Genomic DNA, 23876 nt, shown 5'->3' with positions numbered 1-23876 from the left:
CCGAACCAGATAAAAAATTCAGTGAGCCGGATACTAGTGGTGAAAAATAATAGAATGTGGATTTCGAGTTAGAATCCTCTCCATTTTTACTCTCTATTTTTCCTCTCCATTACTAGAGTTTTGAAGAATTTTATCATATATATTAAATTATTAGACCCACCAAATATTATATCATTATGTTTATATTCATAAAAGAGTTTAATTATTGTGCACCGTCGGTGTAATTTTTTTTTTACACATACACCCAATGACGCGTTGCCACATCATTTAATGAATGTGATATATCATGTGTTTTAAATTACCATACATAATGTGTCGGTATATTATTGGACGCATGTGTAAAATAACTTTACACCGATGGTGCATATAAATTAAATTCTTCATAAAACTTTAGTATAACAGAAATGGAGAGAATTATAACTCGTGAAAGTGATTGAATTCATATGGTAATATCTTTCGTTGCAAAAGTTATTGCAACATTGTCTTTTTAGTTAATCTCTTCTAATATATGTGTATTTCTCATCAAAATATCAACTATGGTGGAAGTTGACCATAATTGATATGGTGCAACAAGGTAATGGAGGTTAATTGTAAGGGTAACATCACATATTAGTAGAAATGTAAATGCCTGGTTTATTACCGAAAAACTTAAAAGACATAATTGTTATCTAAAAATGTGAAACAGTTACAAACATGAAACTTAAAACCATTAAATTAATGCATTTAACTTTGACTTTTCAAATAGGCCAAATACATTCAGCGTTTTTTTAAGTTTCGCGTTTGTAAAAATAGGACATTTAATTTATTTTTTTTTTGGTAACAAGTAGGTCTTTAATTTTATAATTTATTGCGCTATTACTTTTGCAAGCTTCGTTACAAAAACACTTATATAACCGTTAACTTAATGATGTGACACTTAACGCTGTTTCTGATTATTTGAAAATCAAAACACAGTGCTCACTACGACCTCACTAACTTATAACTTCAGCGTTTTGATAACGAAGAATAACTTGGTAGATAATAGTATAATAAATTAAAAAGTTAAAGAACCTACCTAAAAAATTAAAGGATTGATATGTGAATTACAAACTTAAAATTTAAAGACTCCTAAATATATTTGGCGATTTAAATATGGTTTGAAGTTTCAACTAGGGAGAAAAAATTAAAGAGGTGTAACATGGATGTGGAAGGAAATTTTTAGACAATGTGATTCACTGATCCAATAATATGGATCTATGTTGGATTAATTAATTATCTCATTCGGTTTCTGAAATTGTTGCTGCTTCTATAATTTCCCCTTTTCCACTTGCCTTCCGCAATATCACACATTTGCTTCCTTCTTTGCTTCTAGTGAATAATAAGAATGTTGGGAAAAAAATTACTCCATCCGGACATAAATATAAAAAAAAAAAAAAACTTTAAACTTTAGTTATTATTATAAGTAAAAGTTAATTACTTTTAAACTAATTAATATTACTATTCCTAATATATCCTTATTTAATTCTATTTTATTTTAGGCATTTATTTCACTTTACATTTTTACACTTTTCAAAATGGGTAATATAGTAAATTTAACTCATGTTTTGCATTAAATCAAGAAAATTAATTACACTTAACTAAATTCATAAACACCGCGTAAACAATATTTTTTGTTTATATTTGTATCCGGAGGAAGTACATGGATAGTTCTAAAATTTTGTGAAGTTAGTTGTGAACTTCTATGAACCACTCAGCTTGCAGAAATAATGCAATGCAAGGTGCAATTCTTTTTGACCCAATGAAAGGTGCAGTTTAACATGCACTTTTTAATAATAATTTTTTTGTATTGGATCTGACTATGTTTAATCTTTCAATATATGCACCTAGCTTGCCAATTTTTTATTTATGATGGCATCAATAATAATTTCTTGCAATGGAGTACCAATGATCAGAGGAACATTTATAATATGTTGGAGTTTGAACTTAAAATTCTTTTGTTTTTCGTTTTAACATGTAAAATTCTAACTTTTATGCTAATTAACAAAAAAGAAATCACATAAATATAAAAAACACAAACAAAAAATCAAATAAAGTTTCCTTTGGTGATGAGGTATGGAGTAATTTTTTTAAGCAGTGATAGAGGAAGAAATAAGAGCATCCACAATGGAGCACTCCATTTTTTAGTACTTAAATGGTCCCATATGGACACATCATCAATTTATTATTTTTTTAATAATAGTACCTAATAGGTACTCAACCCCTCCAATGAAGCATTTCTTAAAAAGTTCTAAAATGGGTCACATCAATAACTTCACATCATTACAATATATTTAATTATCTATTTTATAATATAAATTGATTGAATTAATGATAAAATTACAAAATTAGTATGGTCTTTTTTTTTTATAATTCGAAAAAATAATTAAAATTCGAAATTTAATTTAAAATAATATTGCCAAATTTTAAGAATTACATAATTTAAAAATAATTTAAAATAATTAATAAAATGGTAATTTTGAGAGGAGTAAAATCCTTCAATTTGGTTTTGATTTATATGATAGGAGTATTTATTTTTTTTCCAACGGTAAAAAGAAACAAACAATGACTATCAACGTTTATATATGGTTCACATTAAATTTTTATGCAATTTAAAAGTTGTGATTTTTTTATTTTTTGAATATAATAAATAAAGTGGGTCCCATAAAAAGAAGAGAGAGAGAGAGTTCTTATATTAGAATTGGTACCTATTAAGTACTAAAATGTGTTGTGCTCCAATGGTAGTACCTAATAAGTACTATGAGTACCTATCATGTAATTATTGGTAGGTGTTTATCAAAGTCAACTAGCTTTAATCAGAAAAGATTAAGTCAACACTCCTCTTGCTAAGTCAGACAAAGACAGCATAATTAATTGCTTGCAAATTGCAATTGATCCTAGGAAGTAGGAACAGATCCCATAGGAAGAGAAAGTCTTCTATAGACATATACTTACACTCCTTCTAGTGTTTTAAAAACCGGACCGGACCGGTCGGATCTCGAACATGAGACGTATCGGTCTAGTTCAACATCTGAACCGGGTATGCAATTGAACCGGTGTAAACTGGCCAAAACCGGTAAAAACCGGCAAACCGGCGGTTTTGAAAACCGGCGGGTTGACTACTTGACTTTTTTTTTTTTCTCTTCATCGGACGAACCGAAACATCAACAAACAAGTCCAGATTTAACATTGAGATTTTTAGAAAGAGAAGAAAATTAGGAAATAGCAGGTCGAAGGAAGCCAATAGTTCAGTTTAATCATGATGTTTTCGCCTTGCTTTGATGTTTAGCTGACAGGAGAATAAAAATACAAAGAGCATATGGCAACATACATTTGAAAGAAAACCAGAGAGAGATTGAAACTAGGGTCTCAAAAGGCAAAAGTATAAATGGAAGGTAAATATTTGATGTGGAGAAAAAAAAAAAAATACTCCTAATAAAGTGGTAGACGAAAGCTGTGTCTGTGTGTGATAAATAGTAGTTTTTATTATAAATAAATTATTATAATACATATATTTTGCATCTAAATTGAGATATGAATTTATTATATAGACTTTTACCTTTTTTTTCTCTTAAACTCAAACTCCAATTTCTTAAACAACATTTTTCGTTAAAAAAAAATTCCCTTATTTTAAATATTTTTAACATCATTTTAATTTATAGTAATAGTAATAGTAATAGTAATAGTAATATATTATAATTAAAAGCACATTTGTTACTAACTTGTTTGTTAATTTTGTTAAAGAGACCAATTTATTCAACTGAATTTTACGATTCGACCGGTTTAATAACTATATAATTTTATTATGGAGACTGGTTCATTCTATCGGTTTAATTCGGTTTAATCCGGTTTGTCATGCGGTTCGACCAGTGATCCAGTGGTTCGACCAATGAACCAGTGACCCAGTGCCCTCGTCGGTTCGATGACCGGTCCAGTTTTTAAAACACTGACTCTGTCTTAAATTATAAAGAAAAAAATAAAAAACACATTTATTAAAAAACTAAAACATGATAATTTGAAATATGTTTCTTGAAAATAATTGCATGGAAAGATGTAAAAATAATGTTTATTGGTTATTATTTATGGAAAATATAAGAGAGAGTAAATTAAATGTAATTTGCATTTAATTTCATGAGAATAAACAAAAAGAAATCTTGAAAAAGATAAATGTTTGTGTTTTTCCCTTATAATTTGGGACAAAAAAATGAATTTTTTCCCTTATAATTTGGGACGGAGGGAGTATTTGTTAAACGAAATAAAATGTTAATTAAAAAAAAGAAACAAAATAAAATAAGAGAAAATGGTATAAATTGATGTGACAATTTTTTTAAATTTATGTGTGTACCTAAAACTTGTGTCCAAATGAATGTGCCTAAGCAAATGTTAAACTTTTGTTTCGGTGTTTTTTTGGTTGTACTCGAGCAACATAGAAATATTTTGTTTTTGCCAACATAAAGGAAAATTTTTGCTTTGTTATGGTTTAGACATTGAATGCTTTTATTGAATGAGTGATGCTATTTAGTGCGAAAGAATTTGTCCCGAATGCTTCACGAATAGCAATTCCTCCAATCAAATAGGGACTTTGGCGGAAATCACGGTAGATGCCGTGTATATTAATGTTACGTGTTTCAATAACCCACTTTCGCGAAGGGGTCGTGATGCAAAATTTGTGATAATACCATGGAGGGGCATAAGAACCTTCACAAGATTCTTTATTTCATGAAGCCTCTCTAAGGCTTCATTCTTTTGAAATCATTTTTGTTAGAGTGGAAGAGAGTGAGAGAGAGGAAATAGTTTCATCAATGAGGATTGATTATTATTGATCTTAGAAATACAATTTATAGGGATACAAATTGTAGTGTGTTACTTGGTTAACAAGTAACCATGATTAAAGTAACTAACTATCTAACAAACTAAAGTAGTTACAACAATCAAACTAATAACTAACTTGCTAAGCAAGTAACTAACAAGTTGTTGATTGTTTTCACAAGTCATTGGATTGTTTTTCTCAAGACACCTCCTCAATCCAATGTCTTGTCTGCAATCATGGTAATAATGCCTACCATTTTCCTCAATTCTTTGAATCTATCAGCCTTCAATGGCTTTGTCATGATGTCTGGAATCTGAATTTATGTTCTGCAATGCATCACAGTCAATTTTTCTTTGCAAATTAACTTGGTCTCTTAGAAAGTGATACTTGGTTTCAATATGCTTTGATCTTCCATGTGCAATGGGATTTTTTGCTAAGCTAATTGCAGATTTGTTGTCAACATTCAATCTCATAGGCTTCACATAATTGATCTTCAATTCTTCTAGTAAGGATTCAAGCCAAACTGCTTGAGAAACTGCCAGTGCTGCAGCAACATACTCTGCCTCACAACTAGATAAGGCTACTATGTTTTGCTTCTTTGAAGACCATGAAATGGGTGAATCTCTGAACCTGAACCAGTACCCTGATGTGCTTCTTCTATCATCTTTGTCTCCACACCAGTCAGAGTCTGAGAAACCTTCAAGTTCAATTTGAGTTTCACTATTGCTTGTTGGAAAGACTAAGCCATAATCCTGTGTACCCTTCAAGTATCTTAGGATCCTTTTGGCTGCAATTAAGTGAGAAGTCTTAGGCTTACTCATAAACCTACTCATTGAGCCCACTGCATAGTTAATGTGGTCTTGTTCATCTTCACTTTTTGACAACTTCAAATTTACTTCCATTGGAGTCTCAGCTTTATTGCAATTTTCCATATGAAACCTCTTTAGTACATCTGCAATATACTTTCTCTGATGCAATACAATGCCATTTGGAGCATAGTGGAATTCTATTCTAAGGAAGTAATTGAGTTTGCATAAGTCACTCATTTCAAACTCACTTTTCAATCTCCCCTTGAATTTCTCAATGCTATCTACATTATGTCCTGTAATCAGCAAATCATCTACATACAAGCAAATAATTATAGCATCTGAGATATCACTTCCCTTCATGTATACACCAAATTCAATAGTGCATTTCACAAAACCTTCCTTTTGCAGAAATTCATCAATCCTTTTATTCCAAGCTCTTGGAGCTTGTTTAAGGCCATATAAAGCTTTATCAAGCTTGTACACTTTGTTCTTTTCTGATTCAATCACAAAGCCAGGTGGTTGCAACACATACACCTCTTCTTCCAATGGACCATTCAGAAAACTAGATTTTACATCCATATGGTATAATGACCAATTGTATGAATTGGCTATTGCAATCACTAACCATCTGGTTTCCATTCTTGCTATCGGTACCTCAGTGTAATCAATTCCTTCTTGCTGAAGAAATCCTCTTGCAACCAGCCTTGCCTTGTGTTTCACTATGTTACCATCTGGATTCTTTGTCACTTTTAACACCCATTTCACACTAATAGTTTTCTTATGTGGAGGTAGCTCAACCAGTTTCCATGTGTGATTCTTTTCAATTGAATGAAGTTCTTCTTTCATAGTTGCATTCCATTTTGAATTTGCTACTGCTTCTTTCTAGTTGATTGGCTCATAATCTGCCATGAATGCTAGATGTACCAAGTCACCATCTTCATTTACTTCATTATATGTGTTGATTTCATGGTCATTGAGCCTGATAGAGGGAAATACGTTTCTAGTTGATCTCTTTGAAGCTTGAGCAAGTAGTGATGATAATTGAATTCTATCATCATCATCACTTGATGTATGCATATCTTCTTCATGATTTGTGCCTTGATTCTGATTAACTACTAGTTAATGTGTGATTGCAGCATCATTCACTCCATCTTCCAGTTGCATTGTGGCTTGCTTGTTTGTTTCTGAGCTCCTTTTCCACTGTGATTTCTCATCAACAATCACATCTCTGCTAATCACCACTTTTCTATTGGTTGTATTATACATTTTGTATGCTCCTATGTCATCATAGACAATAAGAATCAGTTTTTCACTCTTGTCATCTAGCTTTCTTTTCTTTTCATCTGGAATGTGTCTGTAACATAGTGAACCAAAAAATTTCAAGTGTTTCACACTTGGTTTGTGACCTGTCCATAATTCTTATGATGTGTTGTCCTTCAATCTCTTTGTAGGACACCTATTTAACACATATGCTGCAGTGTTTACAGCTTCACCCCAATAACACTTTGGTAAACCTTTACCCTTCAGCATACATCTAGCTATATTGAGCAGAGTTCTATTCCTTCTTTTTGCTAAACCATTATGTTGAGGTGTGTAGGGAGTTGTTACTTCATGAATTATACCTTTCTCAGTGCAATAAGCTTGGAATTCCTTAGAATTGTATTCTCCACCTCCATCTGTTCTAAGTACCTTTAGCTTATTTTCACACTATCTTCCAGCTAATGCACATAAATTTTTGAATTTTGAAAAATTCCATCCCATTCCATTCAATTCTTCAATTTATCATTCCTTCCAATTTGGGGTGTAAATATCCAATGGAATGAAACTTTATAAATTTAAATTCCTTTTTAATCTTTATTATTATTTTTATACGATTACCTCTTTGCCTCTTATACGTTCATTCTTGTTTTTCTACTTCTTATCGGTGTGTCAAACAATATTCTTAATCCCATTGTAACATTCGTTCATCTCCCCCATCAATCTGTTCATGTTGCATTTCTTTTTTGAAGAAATCCAAAAACAATATCAATATAAATTAGGCACCAGAAATATAATTAGTTCAGAGAACAAAGGTGATTGATACAAAAGTTATACACCAACAATATGCCCCTACTACACCTGATCACTAGCAAAAGCAGACCTTTCTTCAAAAAAAAAAAAACTAGCAAAAGCAGACCTGCTAACAATACACATAAGAAACACATTTCTTCATTACTAGCAAAGTGCTCATCAGTATCCTTGTAAGGGTATTTTAATCCGTTCTCTGATATGCTTTTTTATTATTAAATAAAAGAAGTATTTATATCATATATATACATATATATATATATATATATATATATATATATATATATATATATATATATATATATATATATATATATATATATATATATATATATATATATATATGTGTGTGTGTGTTTTAATGGGCTATTTTTTATTCCACTTTTTGTTGAAGAACAAAAGTTTTAGTACTTCAAAAAAAAAATTGCAACAATATATATGTTGCTTGCATGATAATAATGTTTTTTTAAATAAAGGTAAACATGCAATTACAAAGTTATAATTGTTCCATTCCATCCATTTTCCAAACAATGGAAGGGAAATATTTTATAAATTATCCAAACAATGGAATGACATCTTCCATCCCGCTCCATTCTATTCCATTATGTTCCGCTCTGTTCTACTCCACTCTATTATGTTCAATCAATCCAAACGGAACCTTAGTTTCATTCAATTTTGTTATTCGTTTTTCCGTCAAATATGAATAATCCTCCTAATTGATGTGCAGTAATATTAATTACTCCCTCCGATTTTTATTATAAGAAAAAATTTACTTTTTAGATTCATAGAATGTTCAATGTATTTAGTCAAAAATATGAAACAGATACATTTAACATTTTATGAATCTAAAAAGTAAACTTCTTATAATAAAGACCGGAGGAAGTATTATAATTATAATATTATAAACATTTACTACATGAAGTCATTCAAAAGTGAAAGCAATATATGAGCAGATATTAAAACGACAAAAAATATTTTGGGGGAGGGGGACTAAAAATTGTTTATATGAACTAAAAATATAATTTAAGATAGGACAAAACTTACATGCATTTCCATACATGCATTTCTTACTTTTCCACTCACAAAGAGGTGGTTATTTATGTTAACCGGAAATTACAAAATGACAATGGTATATTTTGTTTATATTATTATGGTGCTTTTTTTTTTTTTGAAAATTAAATTCAAAATGTTTGTGATTAGGATTAGGATGGAGAAGCCCCACCCCCCACATATATCTCACTGGAATACGTATTTAGTAGGGACGCATTATATATATTTTACGATCAGATTGAAGCAACAGCATCTCAATGCATTATGTATCTGAACGACACCGACTGAGCTCAACCGGTGATCGAACCCAACACCAATAATGACCGAATGCCGTTCTTGCCTTCTGAACTCATCGTCGAGATTCTCTTGAAGATTCCGGCGAAGTATCTCCTTCGATTCAGGTGCGTGTGTAAATTATGGAAAACCCTAATTTCAGGTCCCAAATTTGCAAAGAAGCATCTTCTCATCTCAATTGCGGAACCAAGAATATGCCAACAACGATTGAGATTTGGGAAAACGAGCGTGTTATACATCATCAGATAGATTCAACGGCTTGGAAAACGACCAGCATTATATGTGAGTGGCACTCTGAATTGGGTTGGTCTAAAAAGGTTTACACGTATTATTCTTTCTTTTGGCCTGCATGAAATCCGAATAAACCAAGCTTATCTTTTGCTTTAGATATTTTATTTGAGTTGTAATAAATTGAGCAACATAGAAATATTTGGTGAATTTGTTTTGTTTTCGCTAACAAAAGAGGGAAAATATTTGCTTTGTTTTGTTTTAGACATTGAATGCTTTTATTGAATACATATGATTCTTGATAATACTATGGAGGGACACAAGAACCTTCACAAGATTCTTTATTTCATGAAGCCTATGTAATGCTTCATTCTTTTCAAATCATTTTAGTTTCATTTAATTATATGCTATTCGTTTTCTCTCAAATATGAGAAGCTTATTGATTTACATAAATAGGAAATCAAATTGATTTGTTCATACTTTTTTATCCATCTTGCTTGAATTGTGATGACGCTTAACTTTATTTGTGTCAAGTGTCTCATCTGAATTGAGGTGTGTCAGTCTCAGTAAGAATTTTTTTCTAATTTTTTTTTTTTGTTTTTCACCACTATTTTTTTCCCTGAAAGTAAACTCATATATAATTGTGAGATCCCGGGTTCGAACTTGGGTCACATCGTCCAGCCTAATAATTTCGGCATTTTTGTCAGTTGAGCTCAAACTTATGGGACTATAAAGAAATTTTTTATAAAAGTTTCAAATGAAAATTTAGTTTGAATAATTATTCTTAAAATGTTATTATAAGTATTTCATCATTTTGTTAAAACTTTTTTTGGATATCAAAATTTCAAAAAATCCCTTAATTTTGAAGCTATTTGAAATAGATTTTCATAAAAATCATTTTTGAAATACAACTTTTTGAAAAAAAATACGATTTTGACAATGTTTTGATCTTCAATAATATATGTTTATCTTATATGATGTCAAAATTAGTGTTTCAATTTAAAAAATGAATATAAAAAAAACTTGTAATATATTTTGAAAAACAGTTTTCCAAAACCTATTTTAAAAAGAATTTAATTTATATGCACCGTCGGTGTAAAGTTATTTTGCACATGCATCCAATAATATACCGACACATCATGTATGGTAATTAAAAACACATGATGTGTCACATTCATTAAATGATGTGGCAACGTGTTATTGGATGCATGTGTAAAAAAATGTTACACTGACGGTGCACAGCAATTAAACTCTTTTAAAAAATACAAAAAAAAATAATCATATTTTTAAAAATGAAACAAACAGGTCCAATAAGATGGTGGTACGTGAGAGGAAAAATCATGAGAATGAGATGTTAGTAAAATATAAGTGATTAGAGAATACTCTTAAGAAAACTTCTTCCTTTTCACATATAATTGAGTTATTTTCCTGGATTACATCACTGGTGTCTAACAAATGTCTTGCTAGTTCTGTCACCTCGGATATGATTCATATCCGGGAAGAACCTGTTGAATCCTGGGGGATTTGCGCTTATGAGGCGGATAAATCCTTAAGGACAGTGCGATCAGCACGCCTCAGGTATTGTATCACGGTTGAGTATTTTGCAGGTCGTTCATGATTGTGCAATCGCGATGAAATTACTTTACAGTTGCCGACATCAATCACCGCAATAACAAGATAAGTTTATATGAATTTTATTTCAATTTATTCTCTATAATTTTTGTTGAGTTATTTAAATTTATATGTGATTTATTATTGTGAATAGGTCCAAATTTTTACAACATAATAAACATGTGACACTTTTCAAACTCGTGTAATTGCAACACAAATTCACGCATTTATGCAGTAAGCATATCGTTGGTGGTTGCATTGAGATCAAAACGGTTTAGATTTTAAGCTCAGTATTTGGACTGATATGGAGATCATATCATGAAATAATATTACAGTTTGACCATACAGATCACCATGAGCTCCACTCCTACATGCACGTCAAGTTCCACTCCTATGTCACTAGTTCAACCACATCATGAGCTCTATCTTCCCGCTAGCTCATCTCCAGTATGAGCTTCATCTTCAGGCCTAGCTCATCTCCAACTTGAGCTCCATCTTCACGTTAGCTCATCCCCACCTCCACGTGATCTGCACGGACGAATGACCTGAGCTAAGTTTGTTACGCCTCCACGTGATCTGCACTTGACGAATGACGTGAGCTAAGTTTGTTACGCCTCCACGTGATACACACGGACAGGTGACGTGAGCCACGTGAGTTCTAATTCCACGTGTCCTGTATGAACGAGCTGCTTTTGGATCTCAATGTCATACCTACTGGGCCTGGATACTTCAACACAAGAGAAGGCCCATTAGGTCAAGGGATGTTTGGACTATAAAAGGAGGCACTTAGGATAAAAAAGGGAGATTGATTCTAGGTAAAAAAAAAAAACAGTACATTATAATAGTTATTCTCTCGAGTGCTATGGAACTCTTTAGGACAGCTCACCTGTTGTATTCATATACGTGAACAGTATTTTATAGTATAATAAAGCAAAATCTGCTTTTTTTTCTTTCTTTTTTGTACATTCAGAGCTTGATCAAACAATCAATTACTGCAGAAAGTAGAGATCAGTGTTGACTATTCATGTGCATTTGGAAGTACTACAGAAAATTCAAATCCGTTGAAAGTTGAAACACTACACAGATTACTAATTGCTACTACTGATGTTAGAAAATTATGCATTGTGTTCTAAACTAGCTTCTACCTTGTGGATAAAAGAGCAAATGATTTTGGCTTTGTGAAATTCAAAGAGGAGAAAGCAGAGATTAAAGTTGCAAAAGAACATATATAAAATCATTCAAAATGTGAAGAGTATACATGATTAACATAGATATCTAAAGTTGCGACAGAAAATATTTTGGGGACTTAAAAATAAAATTTTAAAATATTAATAGCTAGGGTAAAATAAAACTTATTTAATCTTAAGGGTCAGTTTGAATTGACTTATTTTTGAGCTTATACAAATAAATAAGTTATTATATATTATTATAAGTTTGTCAAGATTGTTTATAAAATAACAACTTATAAAACTACAATTTTAGTTAATTAGAATTTATGAATTAAAATAAAAGTTTTTTTTGGTTGTCAAATAAAAACTTACTTACATAAACTATTTCGCATAAGCTAAAAAATAAGTCAATCCAAACACCCTAAATTTAAAATGACAAATGGTATTTTTTTTTTTGTAATACAAATGGTATTTTGTTTCTCTTATTATGGTGAGAATTTTTATGAAAATAAGTTCAAAATGTTTGTGATTAGGATTTACGATGCATAAGACACCAAAAAAAGATTAGGATGCATAGGGTTCAAATGTTGAAAAAGACAACATATATCCACTAGTAGTAGCACATTATATATATTGAATTTTACGATCAGATTGAAGCAACAGCAACTGAACTCATTTGCAAAACCTAAGACCAAATAAATTGCATTGTCCTTTCAAGTATGTATCTCTGCCACCGTCAAAACGACACCGTCTGCACTCAACCGGTGTTCGAACTCAACACCAATAATCAGCCGTTTTTGCCGTCTGAACTCATCGTCGAGATTCTCCTGAGGCTTCCGGCTAGGTCTCTCCTTCAATTTAGGTTCGTCTGTAAGTTATGGAAAACCCTAATTTCAGATCCCAAATTTGCAAACAAACATCTTCTCATCTCAATTGCGGATCCAAGCATGAGCCACCAACGATTAGCCTTTAGCGATTGTTCTTACCCTTTGAATTCATTATTCGAAAACCCATCAACCCGTGTTATACCAGATAGATTCAACGGCTTGGAAAACGACCAGAATTATCTTTTAGGTTCATGCAATGGTTTCTTGTGTATTTATGATCCTCATCCTTATCAATGTAATATGATAATGTATAACCCTTCTATCGGTTTGAAATCCAATAGTTCTCCCAAAATTATTCCTTCGCCTGATTGGGAGATGCTGTATGAGGGCTTTGGCTATGATCATGTTAATGACAAGTACAGGGTGTTAGCAGTTGTGGAACATGTTGATGGCGATTCTGACGATGAAGATTTCGGTGAATTATTGACCAAAATTTATACCTTTGGTGAAGATTCTTGGAGGACAATTCAGGATTTACCCTATGCTCATCCTATCCAGAAGTACGGAAAATATGTGAGCGGCACTCTGAATTGGGTTGCTCATAGATGGATTTTCCCAACACAATATGTGATTATTTCTTTTGATCTGGATAAGGAGACTTACCGGGATGTGTTGCTGCCTCCAACTATTCGTGACTGCAACGACTACATGTGCAGTCCTTCGCTCTGTGTTTTGAATGATTGTCTTTGCTTGTGTTTTGTCAACAGAACTCATTTGGTTGTGTGGTCGATGAAAGAGTACCGAGTTGTTGAGTCCTGGACTAAATTGATCAACATCCCTCGTGACAAGTTAATCTTCTTGAATTCTATAGATCCATATTCTTTTATTGACCTATTGTTCATTTCAGAAAATGGTGTTGTTCTTCTAAAGGTGTCTTCCTCTTCCCAACTTTTCCTATATAACTTAAATAGTGGTGTGTTGGATCATCCCTTTATAAGTATCAACCATGATGTGTTTGATCCTCAGATTTATCGTGAGAATCTAATATCACCGCCATGGTAAATCACATTTGTGTAATGTGGAGTCTTCCATGTTTATTTTTTATTTTTATTTTCTTGGTTTTTCACGGCCAGTTGAATCTGGTTCGGGGAGTCAGTTCTAGCAACAAGTGATTCCAGCCCCCTCCCGATCGTAGTTGCGGGGATCGAAGTCTTCCATGTTTTAGCTTACATGAGTTCTGAATAAAACAAGTTATCTCTTGCTTCAGATATTTTTTTTGGGTTGTACTCAAGCATCATAGAAATAAATATGTGGCGAGTTTGTTTTGTTTTTGTTAACAAAAATGGAAAACTTTTTCTTTGTTATATGGTTTAGACATTGAATGCTTTTATTGAATACATGATTCTTGATAATCTCATGGAGGGACACAAGAGCCTTCACAAGATTCTTTATTTAATGAAGCCTCTCTAATGCTTAATGGCTTCATGCCACCTATTTTGATATTACTATTAATAGTTTATTACTAACTCGTAAGTCATATAACATATGGTATTTTATCCCCAAGAAAACATCCAGAATTTTTCTAAAAAAGTTAATTAATGCTCAATTTGTCAATATACATGTCTGAATTTTGGAATGAATAGTGCTAGCAACACACTATCAAATACATACATCTAAATACACTTTCTTTAATTGGTTAAAATTTATACGAGTCCCATAAATTTTATATGAGACCCATATGAATTTCAACCAATAAAAAAGAGTGTGTTGAAAACGTGTACCTTAAAAAGTGTTTTCCCGGCAATATTTGTTCTAGAACCCAAAGACTCTTACAATGCCTAACAAAATCAAAATATAAAGGATGAATACCAAATCCATCTTTAGAATTTTGAAAAAGACCTACATTATGGAGCACTTTTTCTTTAGATATTATAGAGCACTTTTTTTTTTTGTAATGATATTATGGAGCACTTTATTTCTCAGATACACTACAAACATATTTTTTGTTGTCGTGTCTCTAGCATTCTTTATTTAATTAACATGTGACGCTGATGGATAAAGGAGTAAAAAAGTCAAAGGTTCAGGATTCGAGTCCTGACAAAAATGGAAAATATTAACACTAATAACTAATTACTAACTTTCGCAGTACCATAAAAAATGTGATACTCCTTATAAAAAAAATGTGATACTACATGCATTTATGCAGTCATCACACTGTAACAGTATAGATTTCAAGCTCAATATTTTAGAGTTTAAAAAAATAAAATCTACTTTTTTTTTGTGCAGTCAGAACTCGATCAAACAAATCATTTACAAAGTGCTAACTACGTGAATTTGTGACTGCAGAAAATTCAAATCGGTTGAATTGAAACACTACACAGGTTACTGCAGAAAATATTTGTATGCAAAACCAGCGAAACACTAAGCAAAACAAGAACAACAAAACGAAGCAGATAAAGAAAACATGTGCTTCTCATTGCCTCTATAATTAACCAATAGAAAAACATGGTTACAATTTAAGGAAAACAATGTTGGAAACTAAACTGAAAATGAAACATTTCATGTTCAATTTTCTTAGAATGAAAGAGATTTAAAAAATTATCAGTTTTGTGATTCTGCTCAAACATTGACTCACTTCAAGAGTGAAGGAAGTGAAAGTGAAGAAAGTTCAGGGTGGATAGAATGCTTATTTCTAAAGAATGGGCGGATTATTGGGGGAATATTATTCTTTAAGGGCTCTACCGAGAGATGTGTCGAAGTCGAATCATCGTCCTTTGCATTTGAAGGGTAATGATTTTGAATGGGGTCCTAAACCTTTCCGATTTAATAATTATTGACTCCATATCACAATAATTTTAAAAAGGTAGTGGAAGAGGCTTGGGGGAATCAAAATGTGCAAAGGTTGGAATCAAAATATGATGCATATTTCTAGAATCTTCTACAATACATGAGTAACTTATAGAAATTACTTATCAAGTGATGATGTTCTTTCTAGAATTTTTGAGCAACTAGTAGAATAAACCATTACTAGATTTCTATTAGGAAATATCATGAAGAATTTAGAATGAATTATCTAGAATACATTCCACTCCTATAAATAGGCAAACTAGGTACAATTGTATTCAAGCCTTTGGAATGCAATATTAATAACATTAAGGCTTCAATATACTACTCTCCTCCTACAATAAGTTGACTATTAATGTGTTACATCTTGTTCCAATATTAGCTACTATCTATTCAACTATCAACTAAGCATTCTACTCTATCAAACTATTTCCTAATTATCACTACTACCTCAACTACTAACAGGATCCAAGCATGACTCACCAACGATTGGCCGGTTTCCTTTAGAACCAACCCCAAAATATTTGTATCTTACCCTTTGAATTCATTATTTGACAACCCATCAACCCCTGTTATGGCTTTGGCTATGATCACGTTAATGACAAGTACAAGGTGTTATTCATTTTGGTAAATAAGGATTCTAAGGAAATTTTGACCAAATTTTATACCTTTGGTGAAGATTCTTGGAGAACCATTCAGAATTTTCCTGTATTCCCAATCAAAAAATGTTGTTCATTTCAGAAAATGGTGTTGTTCTAATGAGTACATTGTCTTCCCAACTTGTCCTATATAACATAAATAGTGGTGGGTTTGATTATCCCTTGACAAGTAACGAACTAACGATCGCGTGTCCGGTCTGCATATTTACCATGAGAGTCTAATATCACCGCGATGGTAAATCGTACTGTGGAGTCTTCCATGTTTTCACTTACATGATTTCTGAATAAAACAAGTTTATATTTTGCTTCAGATATTTTTCGGGCTGTACTTGAGCAACATAAAAACATTTGGTGAGTTGTTTCGTTGAAGCCCAACCCTTGCATCTCTTCTTAATTATCTGTAATATTGATTAATATGAATATTATCTTCTGGATAGATTACCGACTAAGACTAATTTGTGGCGGAGAGGTATTATCCGTCAATCAGATTATACCGTTTGTTTGATGTGTGGTTTTAGTATGGAAAACTCAACTCATCTTTTCTTGCATTGCAATTTAGGTTTGACTATTTGGTATGCTGTGGTTCAATGGTTGGGTCTAATAATTATCGCTCCTTCAAATATTTTCTTCTCTTTTAGTATACTCTAATTGGGTCTGCTAAGGGTAAAAAAAGAAAGCGCAGGATGAAGATATAAATTTGAGAGTGCTGAAAAGGTGGCGGATAGTATAAATTGGGAGTTATATACGTCCTACGAATGGGCGTTATCTTGAAAGTGGTATATTGGGAGTTAAATACGTCCTACGAATGGTATATTGGTAGTTATTTTTTATTTAGCAACTGATTTTCAGTTTACAATTGTGTTGTTTGTGGTAGTTATTATTTTTATGAACCAATAGTAGTTGTTTTTGTTCAGTGTTTTAAGACAGAATGCATGTATTGTAACTTCTCTAATGTTCTGTTACATTGAACCAATAGGGATTTTTTTTCTTTCTTTCTTTCCCTGATGCTGTTATGTACTGTTCTTGTTTCTGTTCTTTCCCGGATGCTTAGTGCATACCAGCCCTGTCCTTGTGTTTTTTGAATTACTTCTAGGCTAGCTGTTGTTTTGGTTGTGGGATGTCTCCTTTACTGGTTGGTTTGGTTTGGTTTGGTTATTGGTGGTTTTGTTTGCTTGGTTTCTCTACCTGCTCTTTTAGGGTTGTTCTTTGGTTATACTTTTTGCCTCTATGTATAGACATTTCTTGTATAGTCGTTTTACAACGGAAAATATTAGAGGAAAAATGAAAATTGATTGCAAAATTATATGCAAATATGAGCAATGAAATTTTAATACAAAATCTTCCTTAAATTTACACAATAGTAAGACAACACATAATTTAGGAATTCTCTCAATAATTTTTCCTTAAAGTCTCTTTTGTGGCCAAACACTCATGACTAGAAGATGAATATCATAAAATTTTGAGTTTGATGACACTAAAGGTGATGTCCAATGGCTTTACCACAAAGCAATACATTAGAGGGAATATTATATTCATTATAAAGGCTTTGTTGTTCATTCCAAACCCTAAGATACAGTTGTTGTCCAAGATACTGTCTTTCCCATATTGCAGACCTCAGGTTCCACATACCTTTGTTGTCCAATGACACCAATATGGTAGTCCAAGAGTTTGGATACACCTATGATAATTTGAAGCACATCAAGTAAGCATACCAAAAAGATACTCACAAATTACACATATTAATAGCATATATTCACTTATTTTAAATAAATATCATGTTAAAATAAGTATTGTCATAAGTATGTTGATGCTATATATGGATGTTTTGTGTGCACTCAAAATCCTGTGACAATCAACCACATATGCTATGCTTGATATGTGGTTGACTATGTAGGATTGCACCAATCCAAATTTGCTAGTACTTTATTAAAAATAAATCTTATAAATTAGATTCTCATTTTTAGTTGCCGCACAATACTACCGGGCGCTAGCGCAAGTAGTTAGTACATTGTGCGTGTGGGTACTATAAATCTCGAGATATCAAGTTTGAATCCTACTGATGAAAAAGTTACCTGAACAGTGTGTCTGGTTAGAGCATCTACTAAATTATAGATTCTTCTCTTGGCTGGTGTCCACTGGCCGAAACCATAACTGTAATCATCACACAAAACATAATCAAGTCTCCCTCTAACAAATTTTAAGCAATGATTATTACTTCTACAATACATAAAGAAAATGGAACCAAAATGCAAATAAAGAATGATTACATACCCCACAACCCAAAAATCATAACCATCAAGATGCCAAGATTGCATGCTGTTTTCATCATTTTGGAAAACAAGCTCAATAAAATCATGGAGAGAAGTTGGCAATACAGAGGTAGCTACTGATGCAGGACCATTAGAAGGAATGCTTTGAATTGAGTTCACACTGAATATTCCAGGAATGTTGAAGTAATCGGCAAGTTTGAGAGGTGTATCAGGGTTAACATAGGAAACCTTGTTAACAGCATAACGTAATTTTCCATTAATTAATGGTGCTGAATTGGCTAATACAATTGTCTTTGTAGGAGTTATTTTTCCATAGTGGTATGATCCTTGTGGGTTTGGCCTTGCTGCATTTGCTGTTAGATTCCATCTGAATAAAAAAAAAAAATGTTAAAATTAAAGCAAACTTAAAGCTTGTTGATTTTGGTTAGACTTGTGTGCTTACTGCTTAAATATGTTTTTAGTCACAAATTACACTAAATTTTGTTTTTGTTCGTCGAAATTTTTTGTCTCATTTTGATCAGTTTTATTTTAAAATGTAGCTATTGTGTTAGTCGTAGATTATCAAACTGAAAATCACCATATTTATTACCTGAAGCTTCTAGCTTGAATCAAAGACCAATGATATTGATAAGCAGGAGGACTAGGCAATGGACCAGAAGCAGGGGAGTGAGAGTTTGTATAATGTAACACTGCAGTTGCTGTGAGAATCCTTCTGGAAAATCTTGTTGAAGCAACAATGTGATAATCCTTTGGAGATTGATTTAATGTTACCAAAACAGCAGCTGATTGTCCAACATGCACATCAAGGGTATCATATATGTTCTGAATAACATGTGATCCTTCCACCTCAACTAGTTTAAGGGTATGTCCTTGAATTCTAAAGTTAATTGATGTTGACATTCCCACATTTGAGATTCTGAACATGTAAGTCTTTCCTGTAATTAAGCAACTAAGTAAGCATAAGTACTGTTTGGCAAAACAAACTTAATGATAAAGTTGTATGGCTTTCTTAGAATTTTTAAAAAGTCTTACCTTGATCACCATTTATAGATGTATGAGATTGGCCATTGATAAGAAGACCATCAGGAAATGCTAGAGATTTTCCAGAATCTAAAGACTCTCTTAATGCCTATCAAAATATAAAGGATGAATATTAGATTTCGAATTTATATTTTCTGCAGTCACAAATTCCACGGATTTATGGAATCAGCATATCGTTGGTCGTTGTATCAAGATCGAAATGATCTATAGATTTCGATCTCAGTAAACCTGCTTGCTTTCTGTACAGTCAGATCTCGATCAAACAACCAAAAATGTGCTGACTGCGTGAATCCTTTACTGCAGCAAATTCAAATCCGTTGGAATACTTCATAGATTACTGCTACTAGTGATGTTAGAAAATTATGCACCGCGTTATAAATTAGCTTATACCTTGTGACTGGTCTTGTACCAATCACCAACAAGTAACGTGAAATCTCCGTCCGGGTATGGATAAGGCACTGCGATGACAGATCTATGATAGACATTAAGTGCTCCAAATCCTCCAGCTGCTTTATGCAATTGAGTTGATGGAAAGTATGTGTAGGTTCCAATCTGATCCTTAGCCTGAAACTTGTATGTGTAATTTGAGTTTGGAGGTATAGGACAGTTGGTCCCTAATACCCCATCTTGCCATGAATTTTTCCTTTGTTTAATTCCATTCCTGGTTTACAACAACATTGTTAATTGTTAAGCCATTTTCTCAAATAAAATGCTACAACCTTAATAGAGAAACTCACCAAGTGAGTAGAAATGGTTGGTCCAATTTGTTGACAAGATTGAGAACCACATTTTCATTAGTTACTAAGTCTAGTTGAGGTCCCGGAAACTGACCATTGATCAGAATCACCTGAAAAATCAAGCACCACAATTTTAGACTAGACTTCGAAAACACAGTTTGTATTCGTACCGGAAAACATAATCATATTGTCGTTAGTTACTAAATCTATAGTTGAGCACCAAATGTTACTATTGAACTCTACAATAACTGAAATCTCCTATTGGTACAGGATATCAGAATCATGTTGTCATTAGTTATTAATTTTAGTTGAGCACAAAATGTGACAATTGAGTTCAATGAGAACAAAAATCTCGTATAGAACATAAGGGTAAAAGCTCATTTAATTCTGATTTTCTATACGAAATGATACATCCTTTAATATTTTGAAAATCCATCTTAATAAGATTAAATGAAAGAATATTTCACACCTGCTGAGGACTGCCTAGTGGAGAAAGAGTTCCATAAGTCACAGTCCATGTAAAATATTTGTATGCATCTTCTGCTTGCACTAGAGAAACACCAAGCAAAACAAGAATAACAAAATGCAGCAGATAGAAACATGTGATTCTCATTGCCTCTACAATTAACCAATAGAAAAAACATGGTTACATTTTGAGGTAAGAATGTTGGAAACTAAGAACTGAAAATGAAACATCACTTTAATATTCAAATTTCTTAGAATGAAAGAGGTTGGAAAATTACCAGTTTTGTGATTGTGCTCAAACTTTGACTCACTTCAAGAGTGAGAGTGTGACACACCTACTCAAGCTTGGAGATTGTACTGATGAAACATTTGTTTGCATAATAATATATATGCAAAGAGTGTTACTACTATGATAATAAAAAATTGAAAAAATAGAGTATCTTTTTTTGGTTGGTGCTTTTAAGGTAGCAATTTGATGATTCATCTTCGGCGCTGTTAACGGGTTTAGATGATTTTGTAGTTGCTTCAAACTAAAGTTATATACTATACTATGACATGCCTGCTGTTAATTGAATTATGTATATGTATAATAATCATATATCATTATTAAAGTGAAATTGTTTGTACCAAAAAAATAATAAAAATAAAGTGAAATTGTTTATATAGCTTTATTAGCCCACCACTTGTATTCTTTTTGACTTCTATACTATAACCCCTTAAATTTAGTCATGTCAACTTTGTCTTCCTTTTCTGCTTGTTCTACAAACTAAATGGGCCTACTGGAACAAATTACTATAATTCGACCTCGCCTGCGGATCAATCGACATTTTTCACAAATTTTACGAACAGAGGCTCTTACTTTCATATTTTGAACTCCTTAACATAAACTTAATGCTGAATCTATATATTGGAAGGAAATAGGGTTTCCTTACATTCTTAACTTCAACGTGTTTTTCCTAAGTTTGTCTCTAAATTTTGTAGGACGGTATGGTGTCCATGTGGCATGTGAGTCATTTATGCACGTATGTGTTGATTTGGTCAAAATTAGTGGAGGTCGGCTTTTTGCAAAAAGGACCGAAGTTAGGAGTCAAAATTATAAATTTGTGAAAGTTAGAATGTCAAAAGTGTAATTTAACCTAAAATTTTAAGGCACACAACAACATAAATAGGAGTATCTTCTATGTTCTTTTCTATTTATAGGCAGTCGAGTACCATGAAAGAAGCAACAAAGGGTGCCCTGCCAAATCCAAGTTATGTTTGATGCCAAAATATAATTGACATGAACCAGCTTGGAATCAAATTAAACCTCCAACTTCTGTCAAATTAAAAATTAATAATTAAATTTCCCTAAATGCTCTACTTTGTTAATTACAAATTTTCCGGACCGGGTGTAGCATGGACTATTTATGATCTTCATGTTTACATCCGCTATAATAATTAAATTAAATAATAGTCATCATGGTTATAATATAATACTATTGGCCTAAGGCAGTTGAAGTTTCTTTAATTATCTTATTGTATGATGAAAATCTATATATGTATGTCTCGCCTTGAATGATGAAGATCATTCCGTTAGGCTGTCATTTTCAACGTAATTGACGCCCTCCCTGCCTGCCTGCATGTACGTTTCCATCTTACTGCATGCCCATTGCCAACTCACGTGATTCTCAATTATTATTGTGTGGTCTCTACCAACGATTTTATTTTATTTTTTATAACCGTCACCATTGTCTTTAGGGGAGGAAGACAGAAATTAAGTTTATGGTGACTAAGTTTAAAAGTAAATTTAGTCATAAAGATTAAGATATTAATTAAAATATGATAATACATGTCAAGTTATCTAGTCTCTTCTTTGTCACCACCCTAATATGCTTGCGATTCTATTGCCACCACCCTATATTTAACATTTTAATCACATAGCCACTACTTTTGACATTTTATTTCTTGCATTGCTTTTAACATTTTTTTTCGGTTGATTGCTTTTAACATTTCTAGTTTAGTTATGGTTGCAATCAAGGCCTCTAGGATAACTATAAATAAGGTCAAACATCTCTTGTATTTAGAATATTAAAGTTTATAAATTTAAGTTTCTCTTTATTCTCTTTTCACTCCTAACTCATATGTATTTAAGATTTAAAATTTAGATCAACATATTTTTTAAAGAAGGTTAAATCGACATATTATATGAAATTAGAATACACTTATTTGAGAATCAACAATCACAGTTTCTGAAAACACCAGGATTTGTCTGATCACGTGCTCCAGGATTTGAGACTCTTAATGGGGCAAACCTCAAATAAGAGTTATTCAGAAAAAAAAAATTAAATACAAAGTTAGTATTGTGAATCTGTAATTTACTTAATGTTCTTGTGATATTAATTAGCTCAGTTGGTAGCGACATTGCATTATATATGTAGGATCGGAATTCAAACTCCGGGCACCCCACTTATTCAACCTTAAGGGTGAAATTTCTAGCTACAAGCTTACTTTACGAAAAAAATAATATTTAACTCGAATGATGTGAAGTTGTTCAAAGATTTATCCTTTTTAATTTTTAGTAAACTTGAATATATAATGATTTCGATTGATGTATTATACCAATTTGAATAAGTGAATATTGTTTTTTTCCAGTAAAAATGATCATTTATATGCTATAACGTTTAACAAAAATAATTTTGAGAAAGAAAAATATAGATTTAATTGCATATTTTTGTTCCCCTATTTATCAAATTTACGAAAATAGTCCCCTTTTTTAAAGTCGGATTTTTTATCCTTTATTTTCACATTTGTTGTAACCTTGTCTCAACCCATGTGTTTTGCCATTAAAGTGATTTAAGTATAAAAATATATTAAATCTCCATTTTTATAAAAATATGATGAAGGGACCAAAATTAAATGATAATAGAGAATCAATTTTATGAGTAAAAAAAAAATAGGAGACCAAAAATAAAATTAACCCTTTAACATTGGATCTACTAAA

At 32.0% G+C, this 23876-nt stretch overlaps 2 protein-coding genes across 2 annotated transcripts; one reads left to right on the top strand and one right to left on the bottom strand.

Moving 5' to 3' along the window:
* Positions 1 to 12712: 12712 nt before the first annotated feature.
* LOC123922790 (F-box/kelch-repeat protein At3g23880-like) lies at positions 12713 to 13942 on the top strand. Its single transcript, XM_045975480.1, has one exon. It carries the CDS (start codon positions 12773 to 12775, stop codon positions 13940 to 13942), a length of 1170 nt encoding a protein of 389 aa, XP_045831436.1. The 5' UTR covers positions 12713 to 12772.
* A 3746-nt stretch (positions 13943 to 17688) lies between these two features.
* LOC123881615 (L-ascorbate oxidase homolog) lies at positions 17689 to 21379 on the bottom strand. Its single transcript, XM_045930337.1, has 9 exons — positions 21175 to 21379; positions 20901 to 21049; positions 20432 to 20541; positions 20085 to 20355; positions 19686 to 19782; positions 19243 to 19588; positions 18655 to 19020; positions 18456 to 18534; positions 17689 to 18061 (listed from the first exon to the last, which is right to left on the bottom strand). Exons 2-9 carry the CDS (start codon positions 21042 to 21044, stop codon positions 17858 to 17860), a joined length of 1617 nt encoding a protein of 538 aa, XP_045786293.1. The 5' UTR covers positions 21045 to 21049; positions 21175 to 21379; the 3' UTR covers positions 17689 to 17857.
* Between the last annotated feature and the right edge of the window lie 2497 nt (positions 21380 to 23876).

Source organism: Trifolium pratense, linkage group LG4, assembly GCF_020283565.1.
Source record: "Trifolium pratense cultivar HEN17-A07 linkage group LG4, ARS_RC_1.1, whole genome shotgun sequence".
NCBI lineage: Eukaryota > Viridiplantae > Streptophyta > Magnoliopsida > Fabales > Fabaceae > Trifolium > Trifolium pratense.
This window is presented reverse-complemented; position numbering and strand designations above follow the sequence as displayed.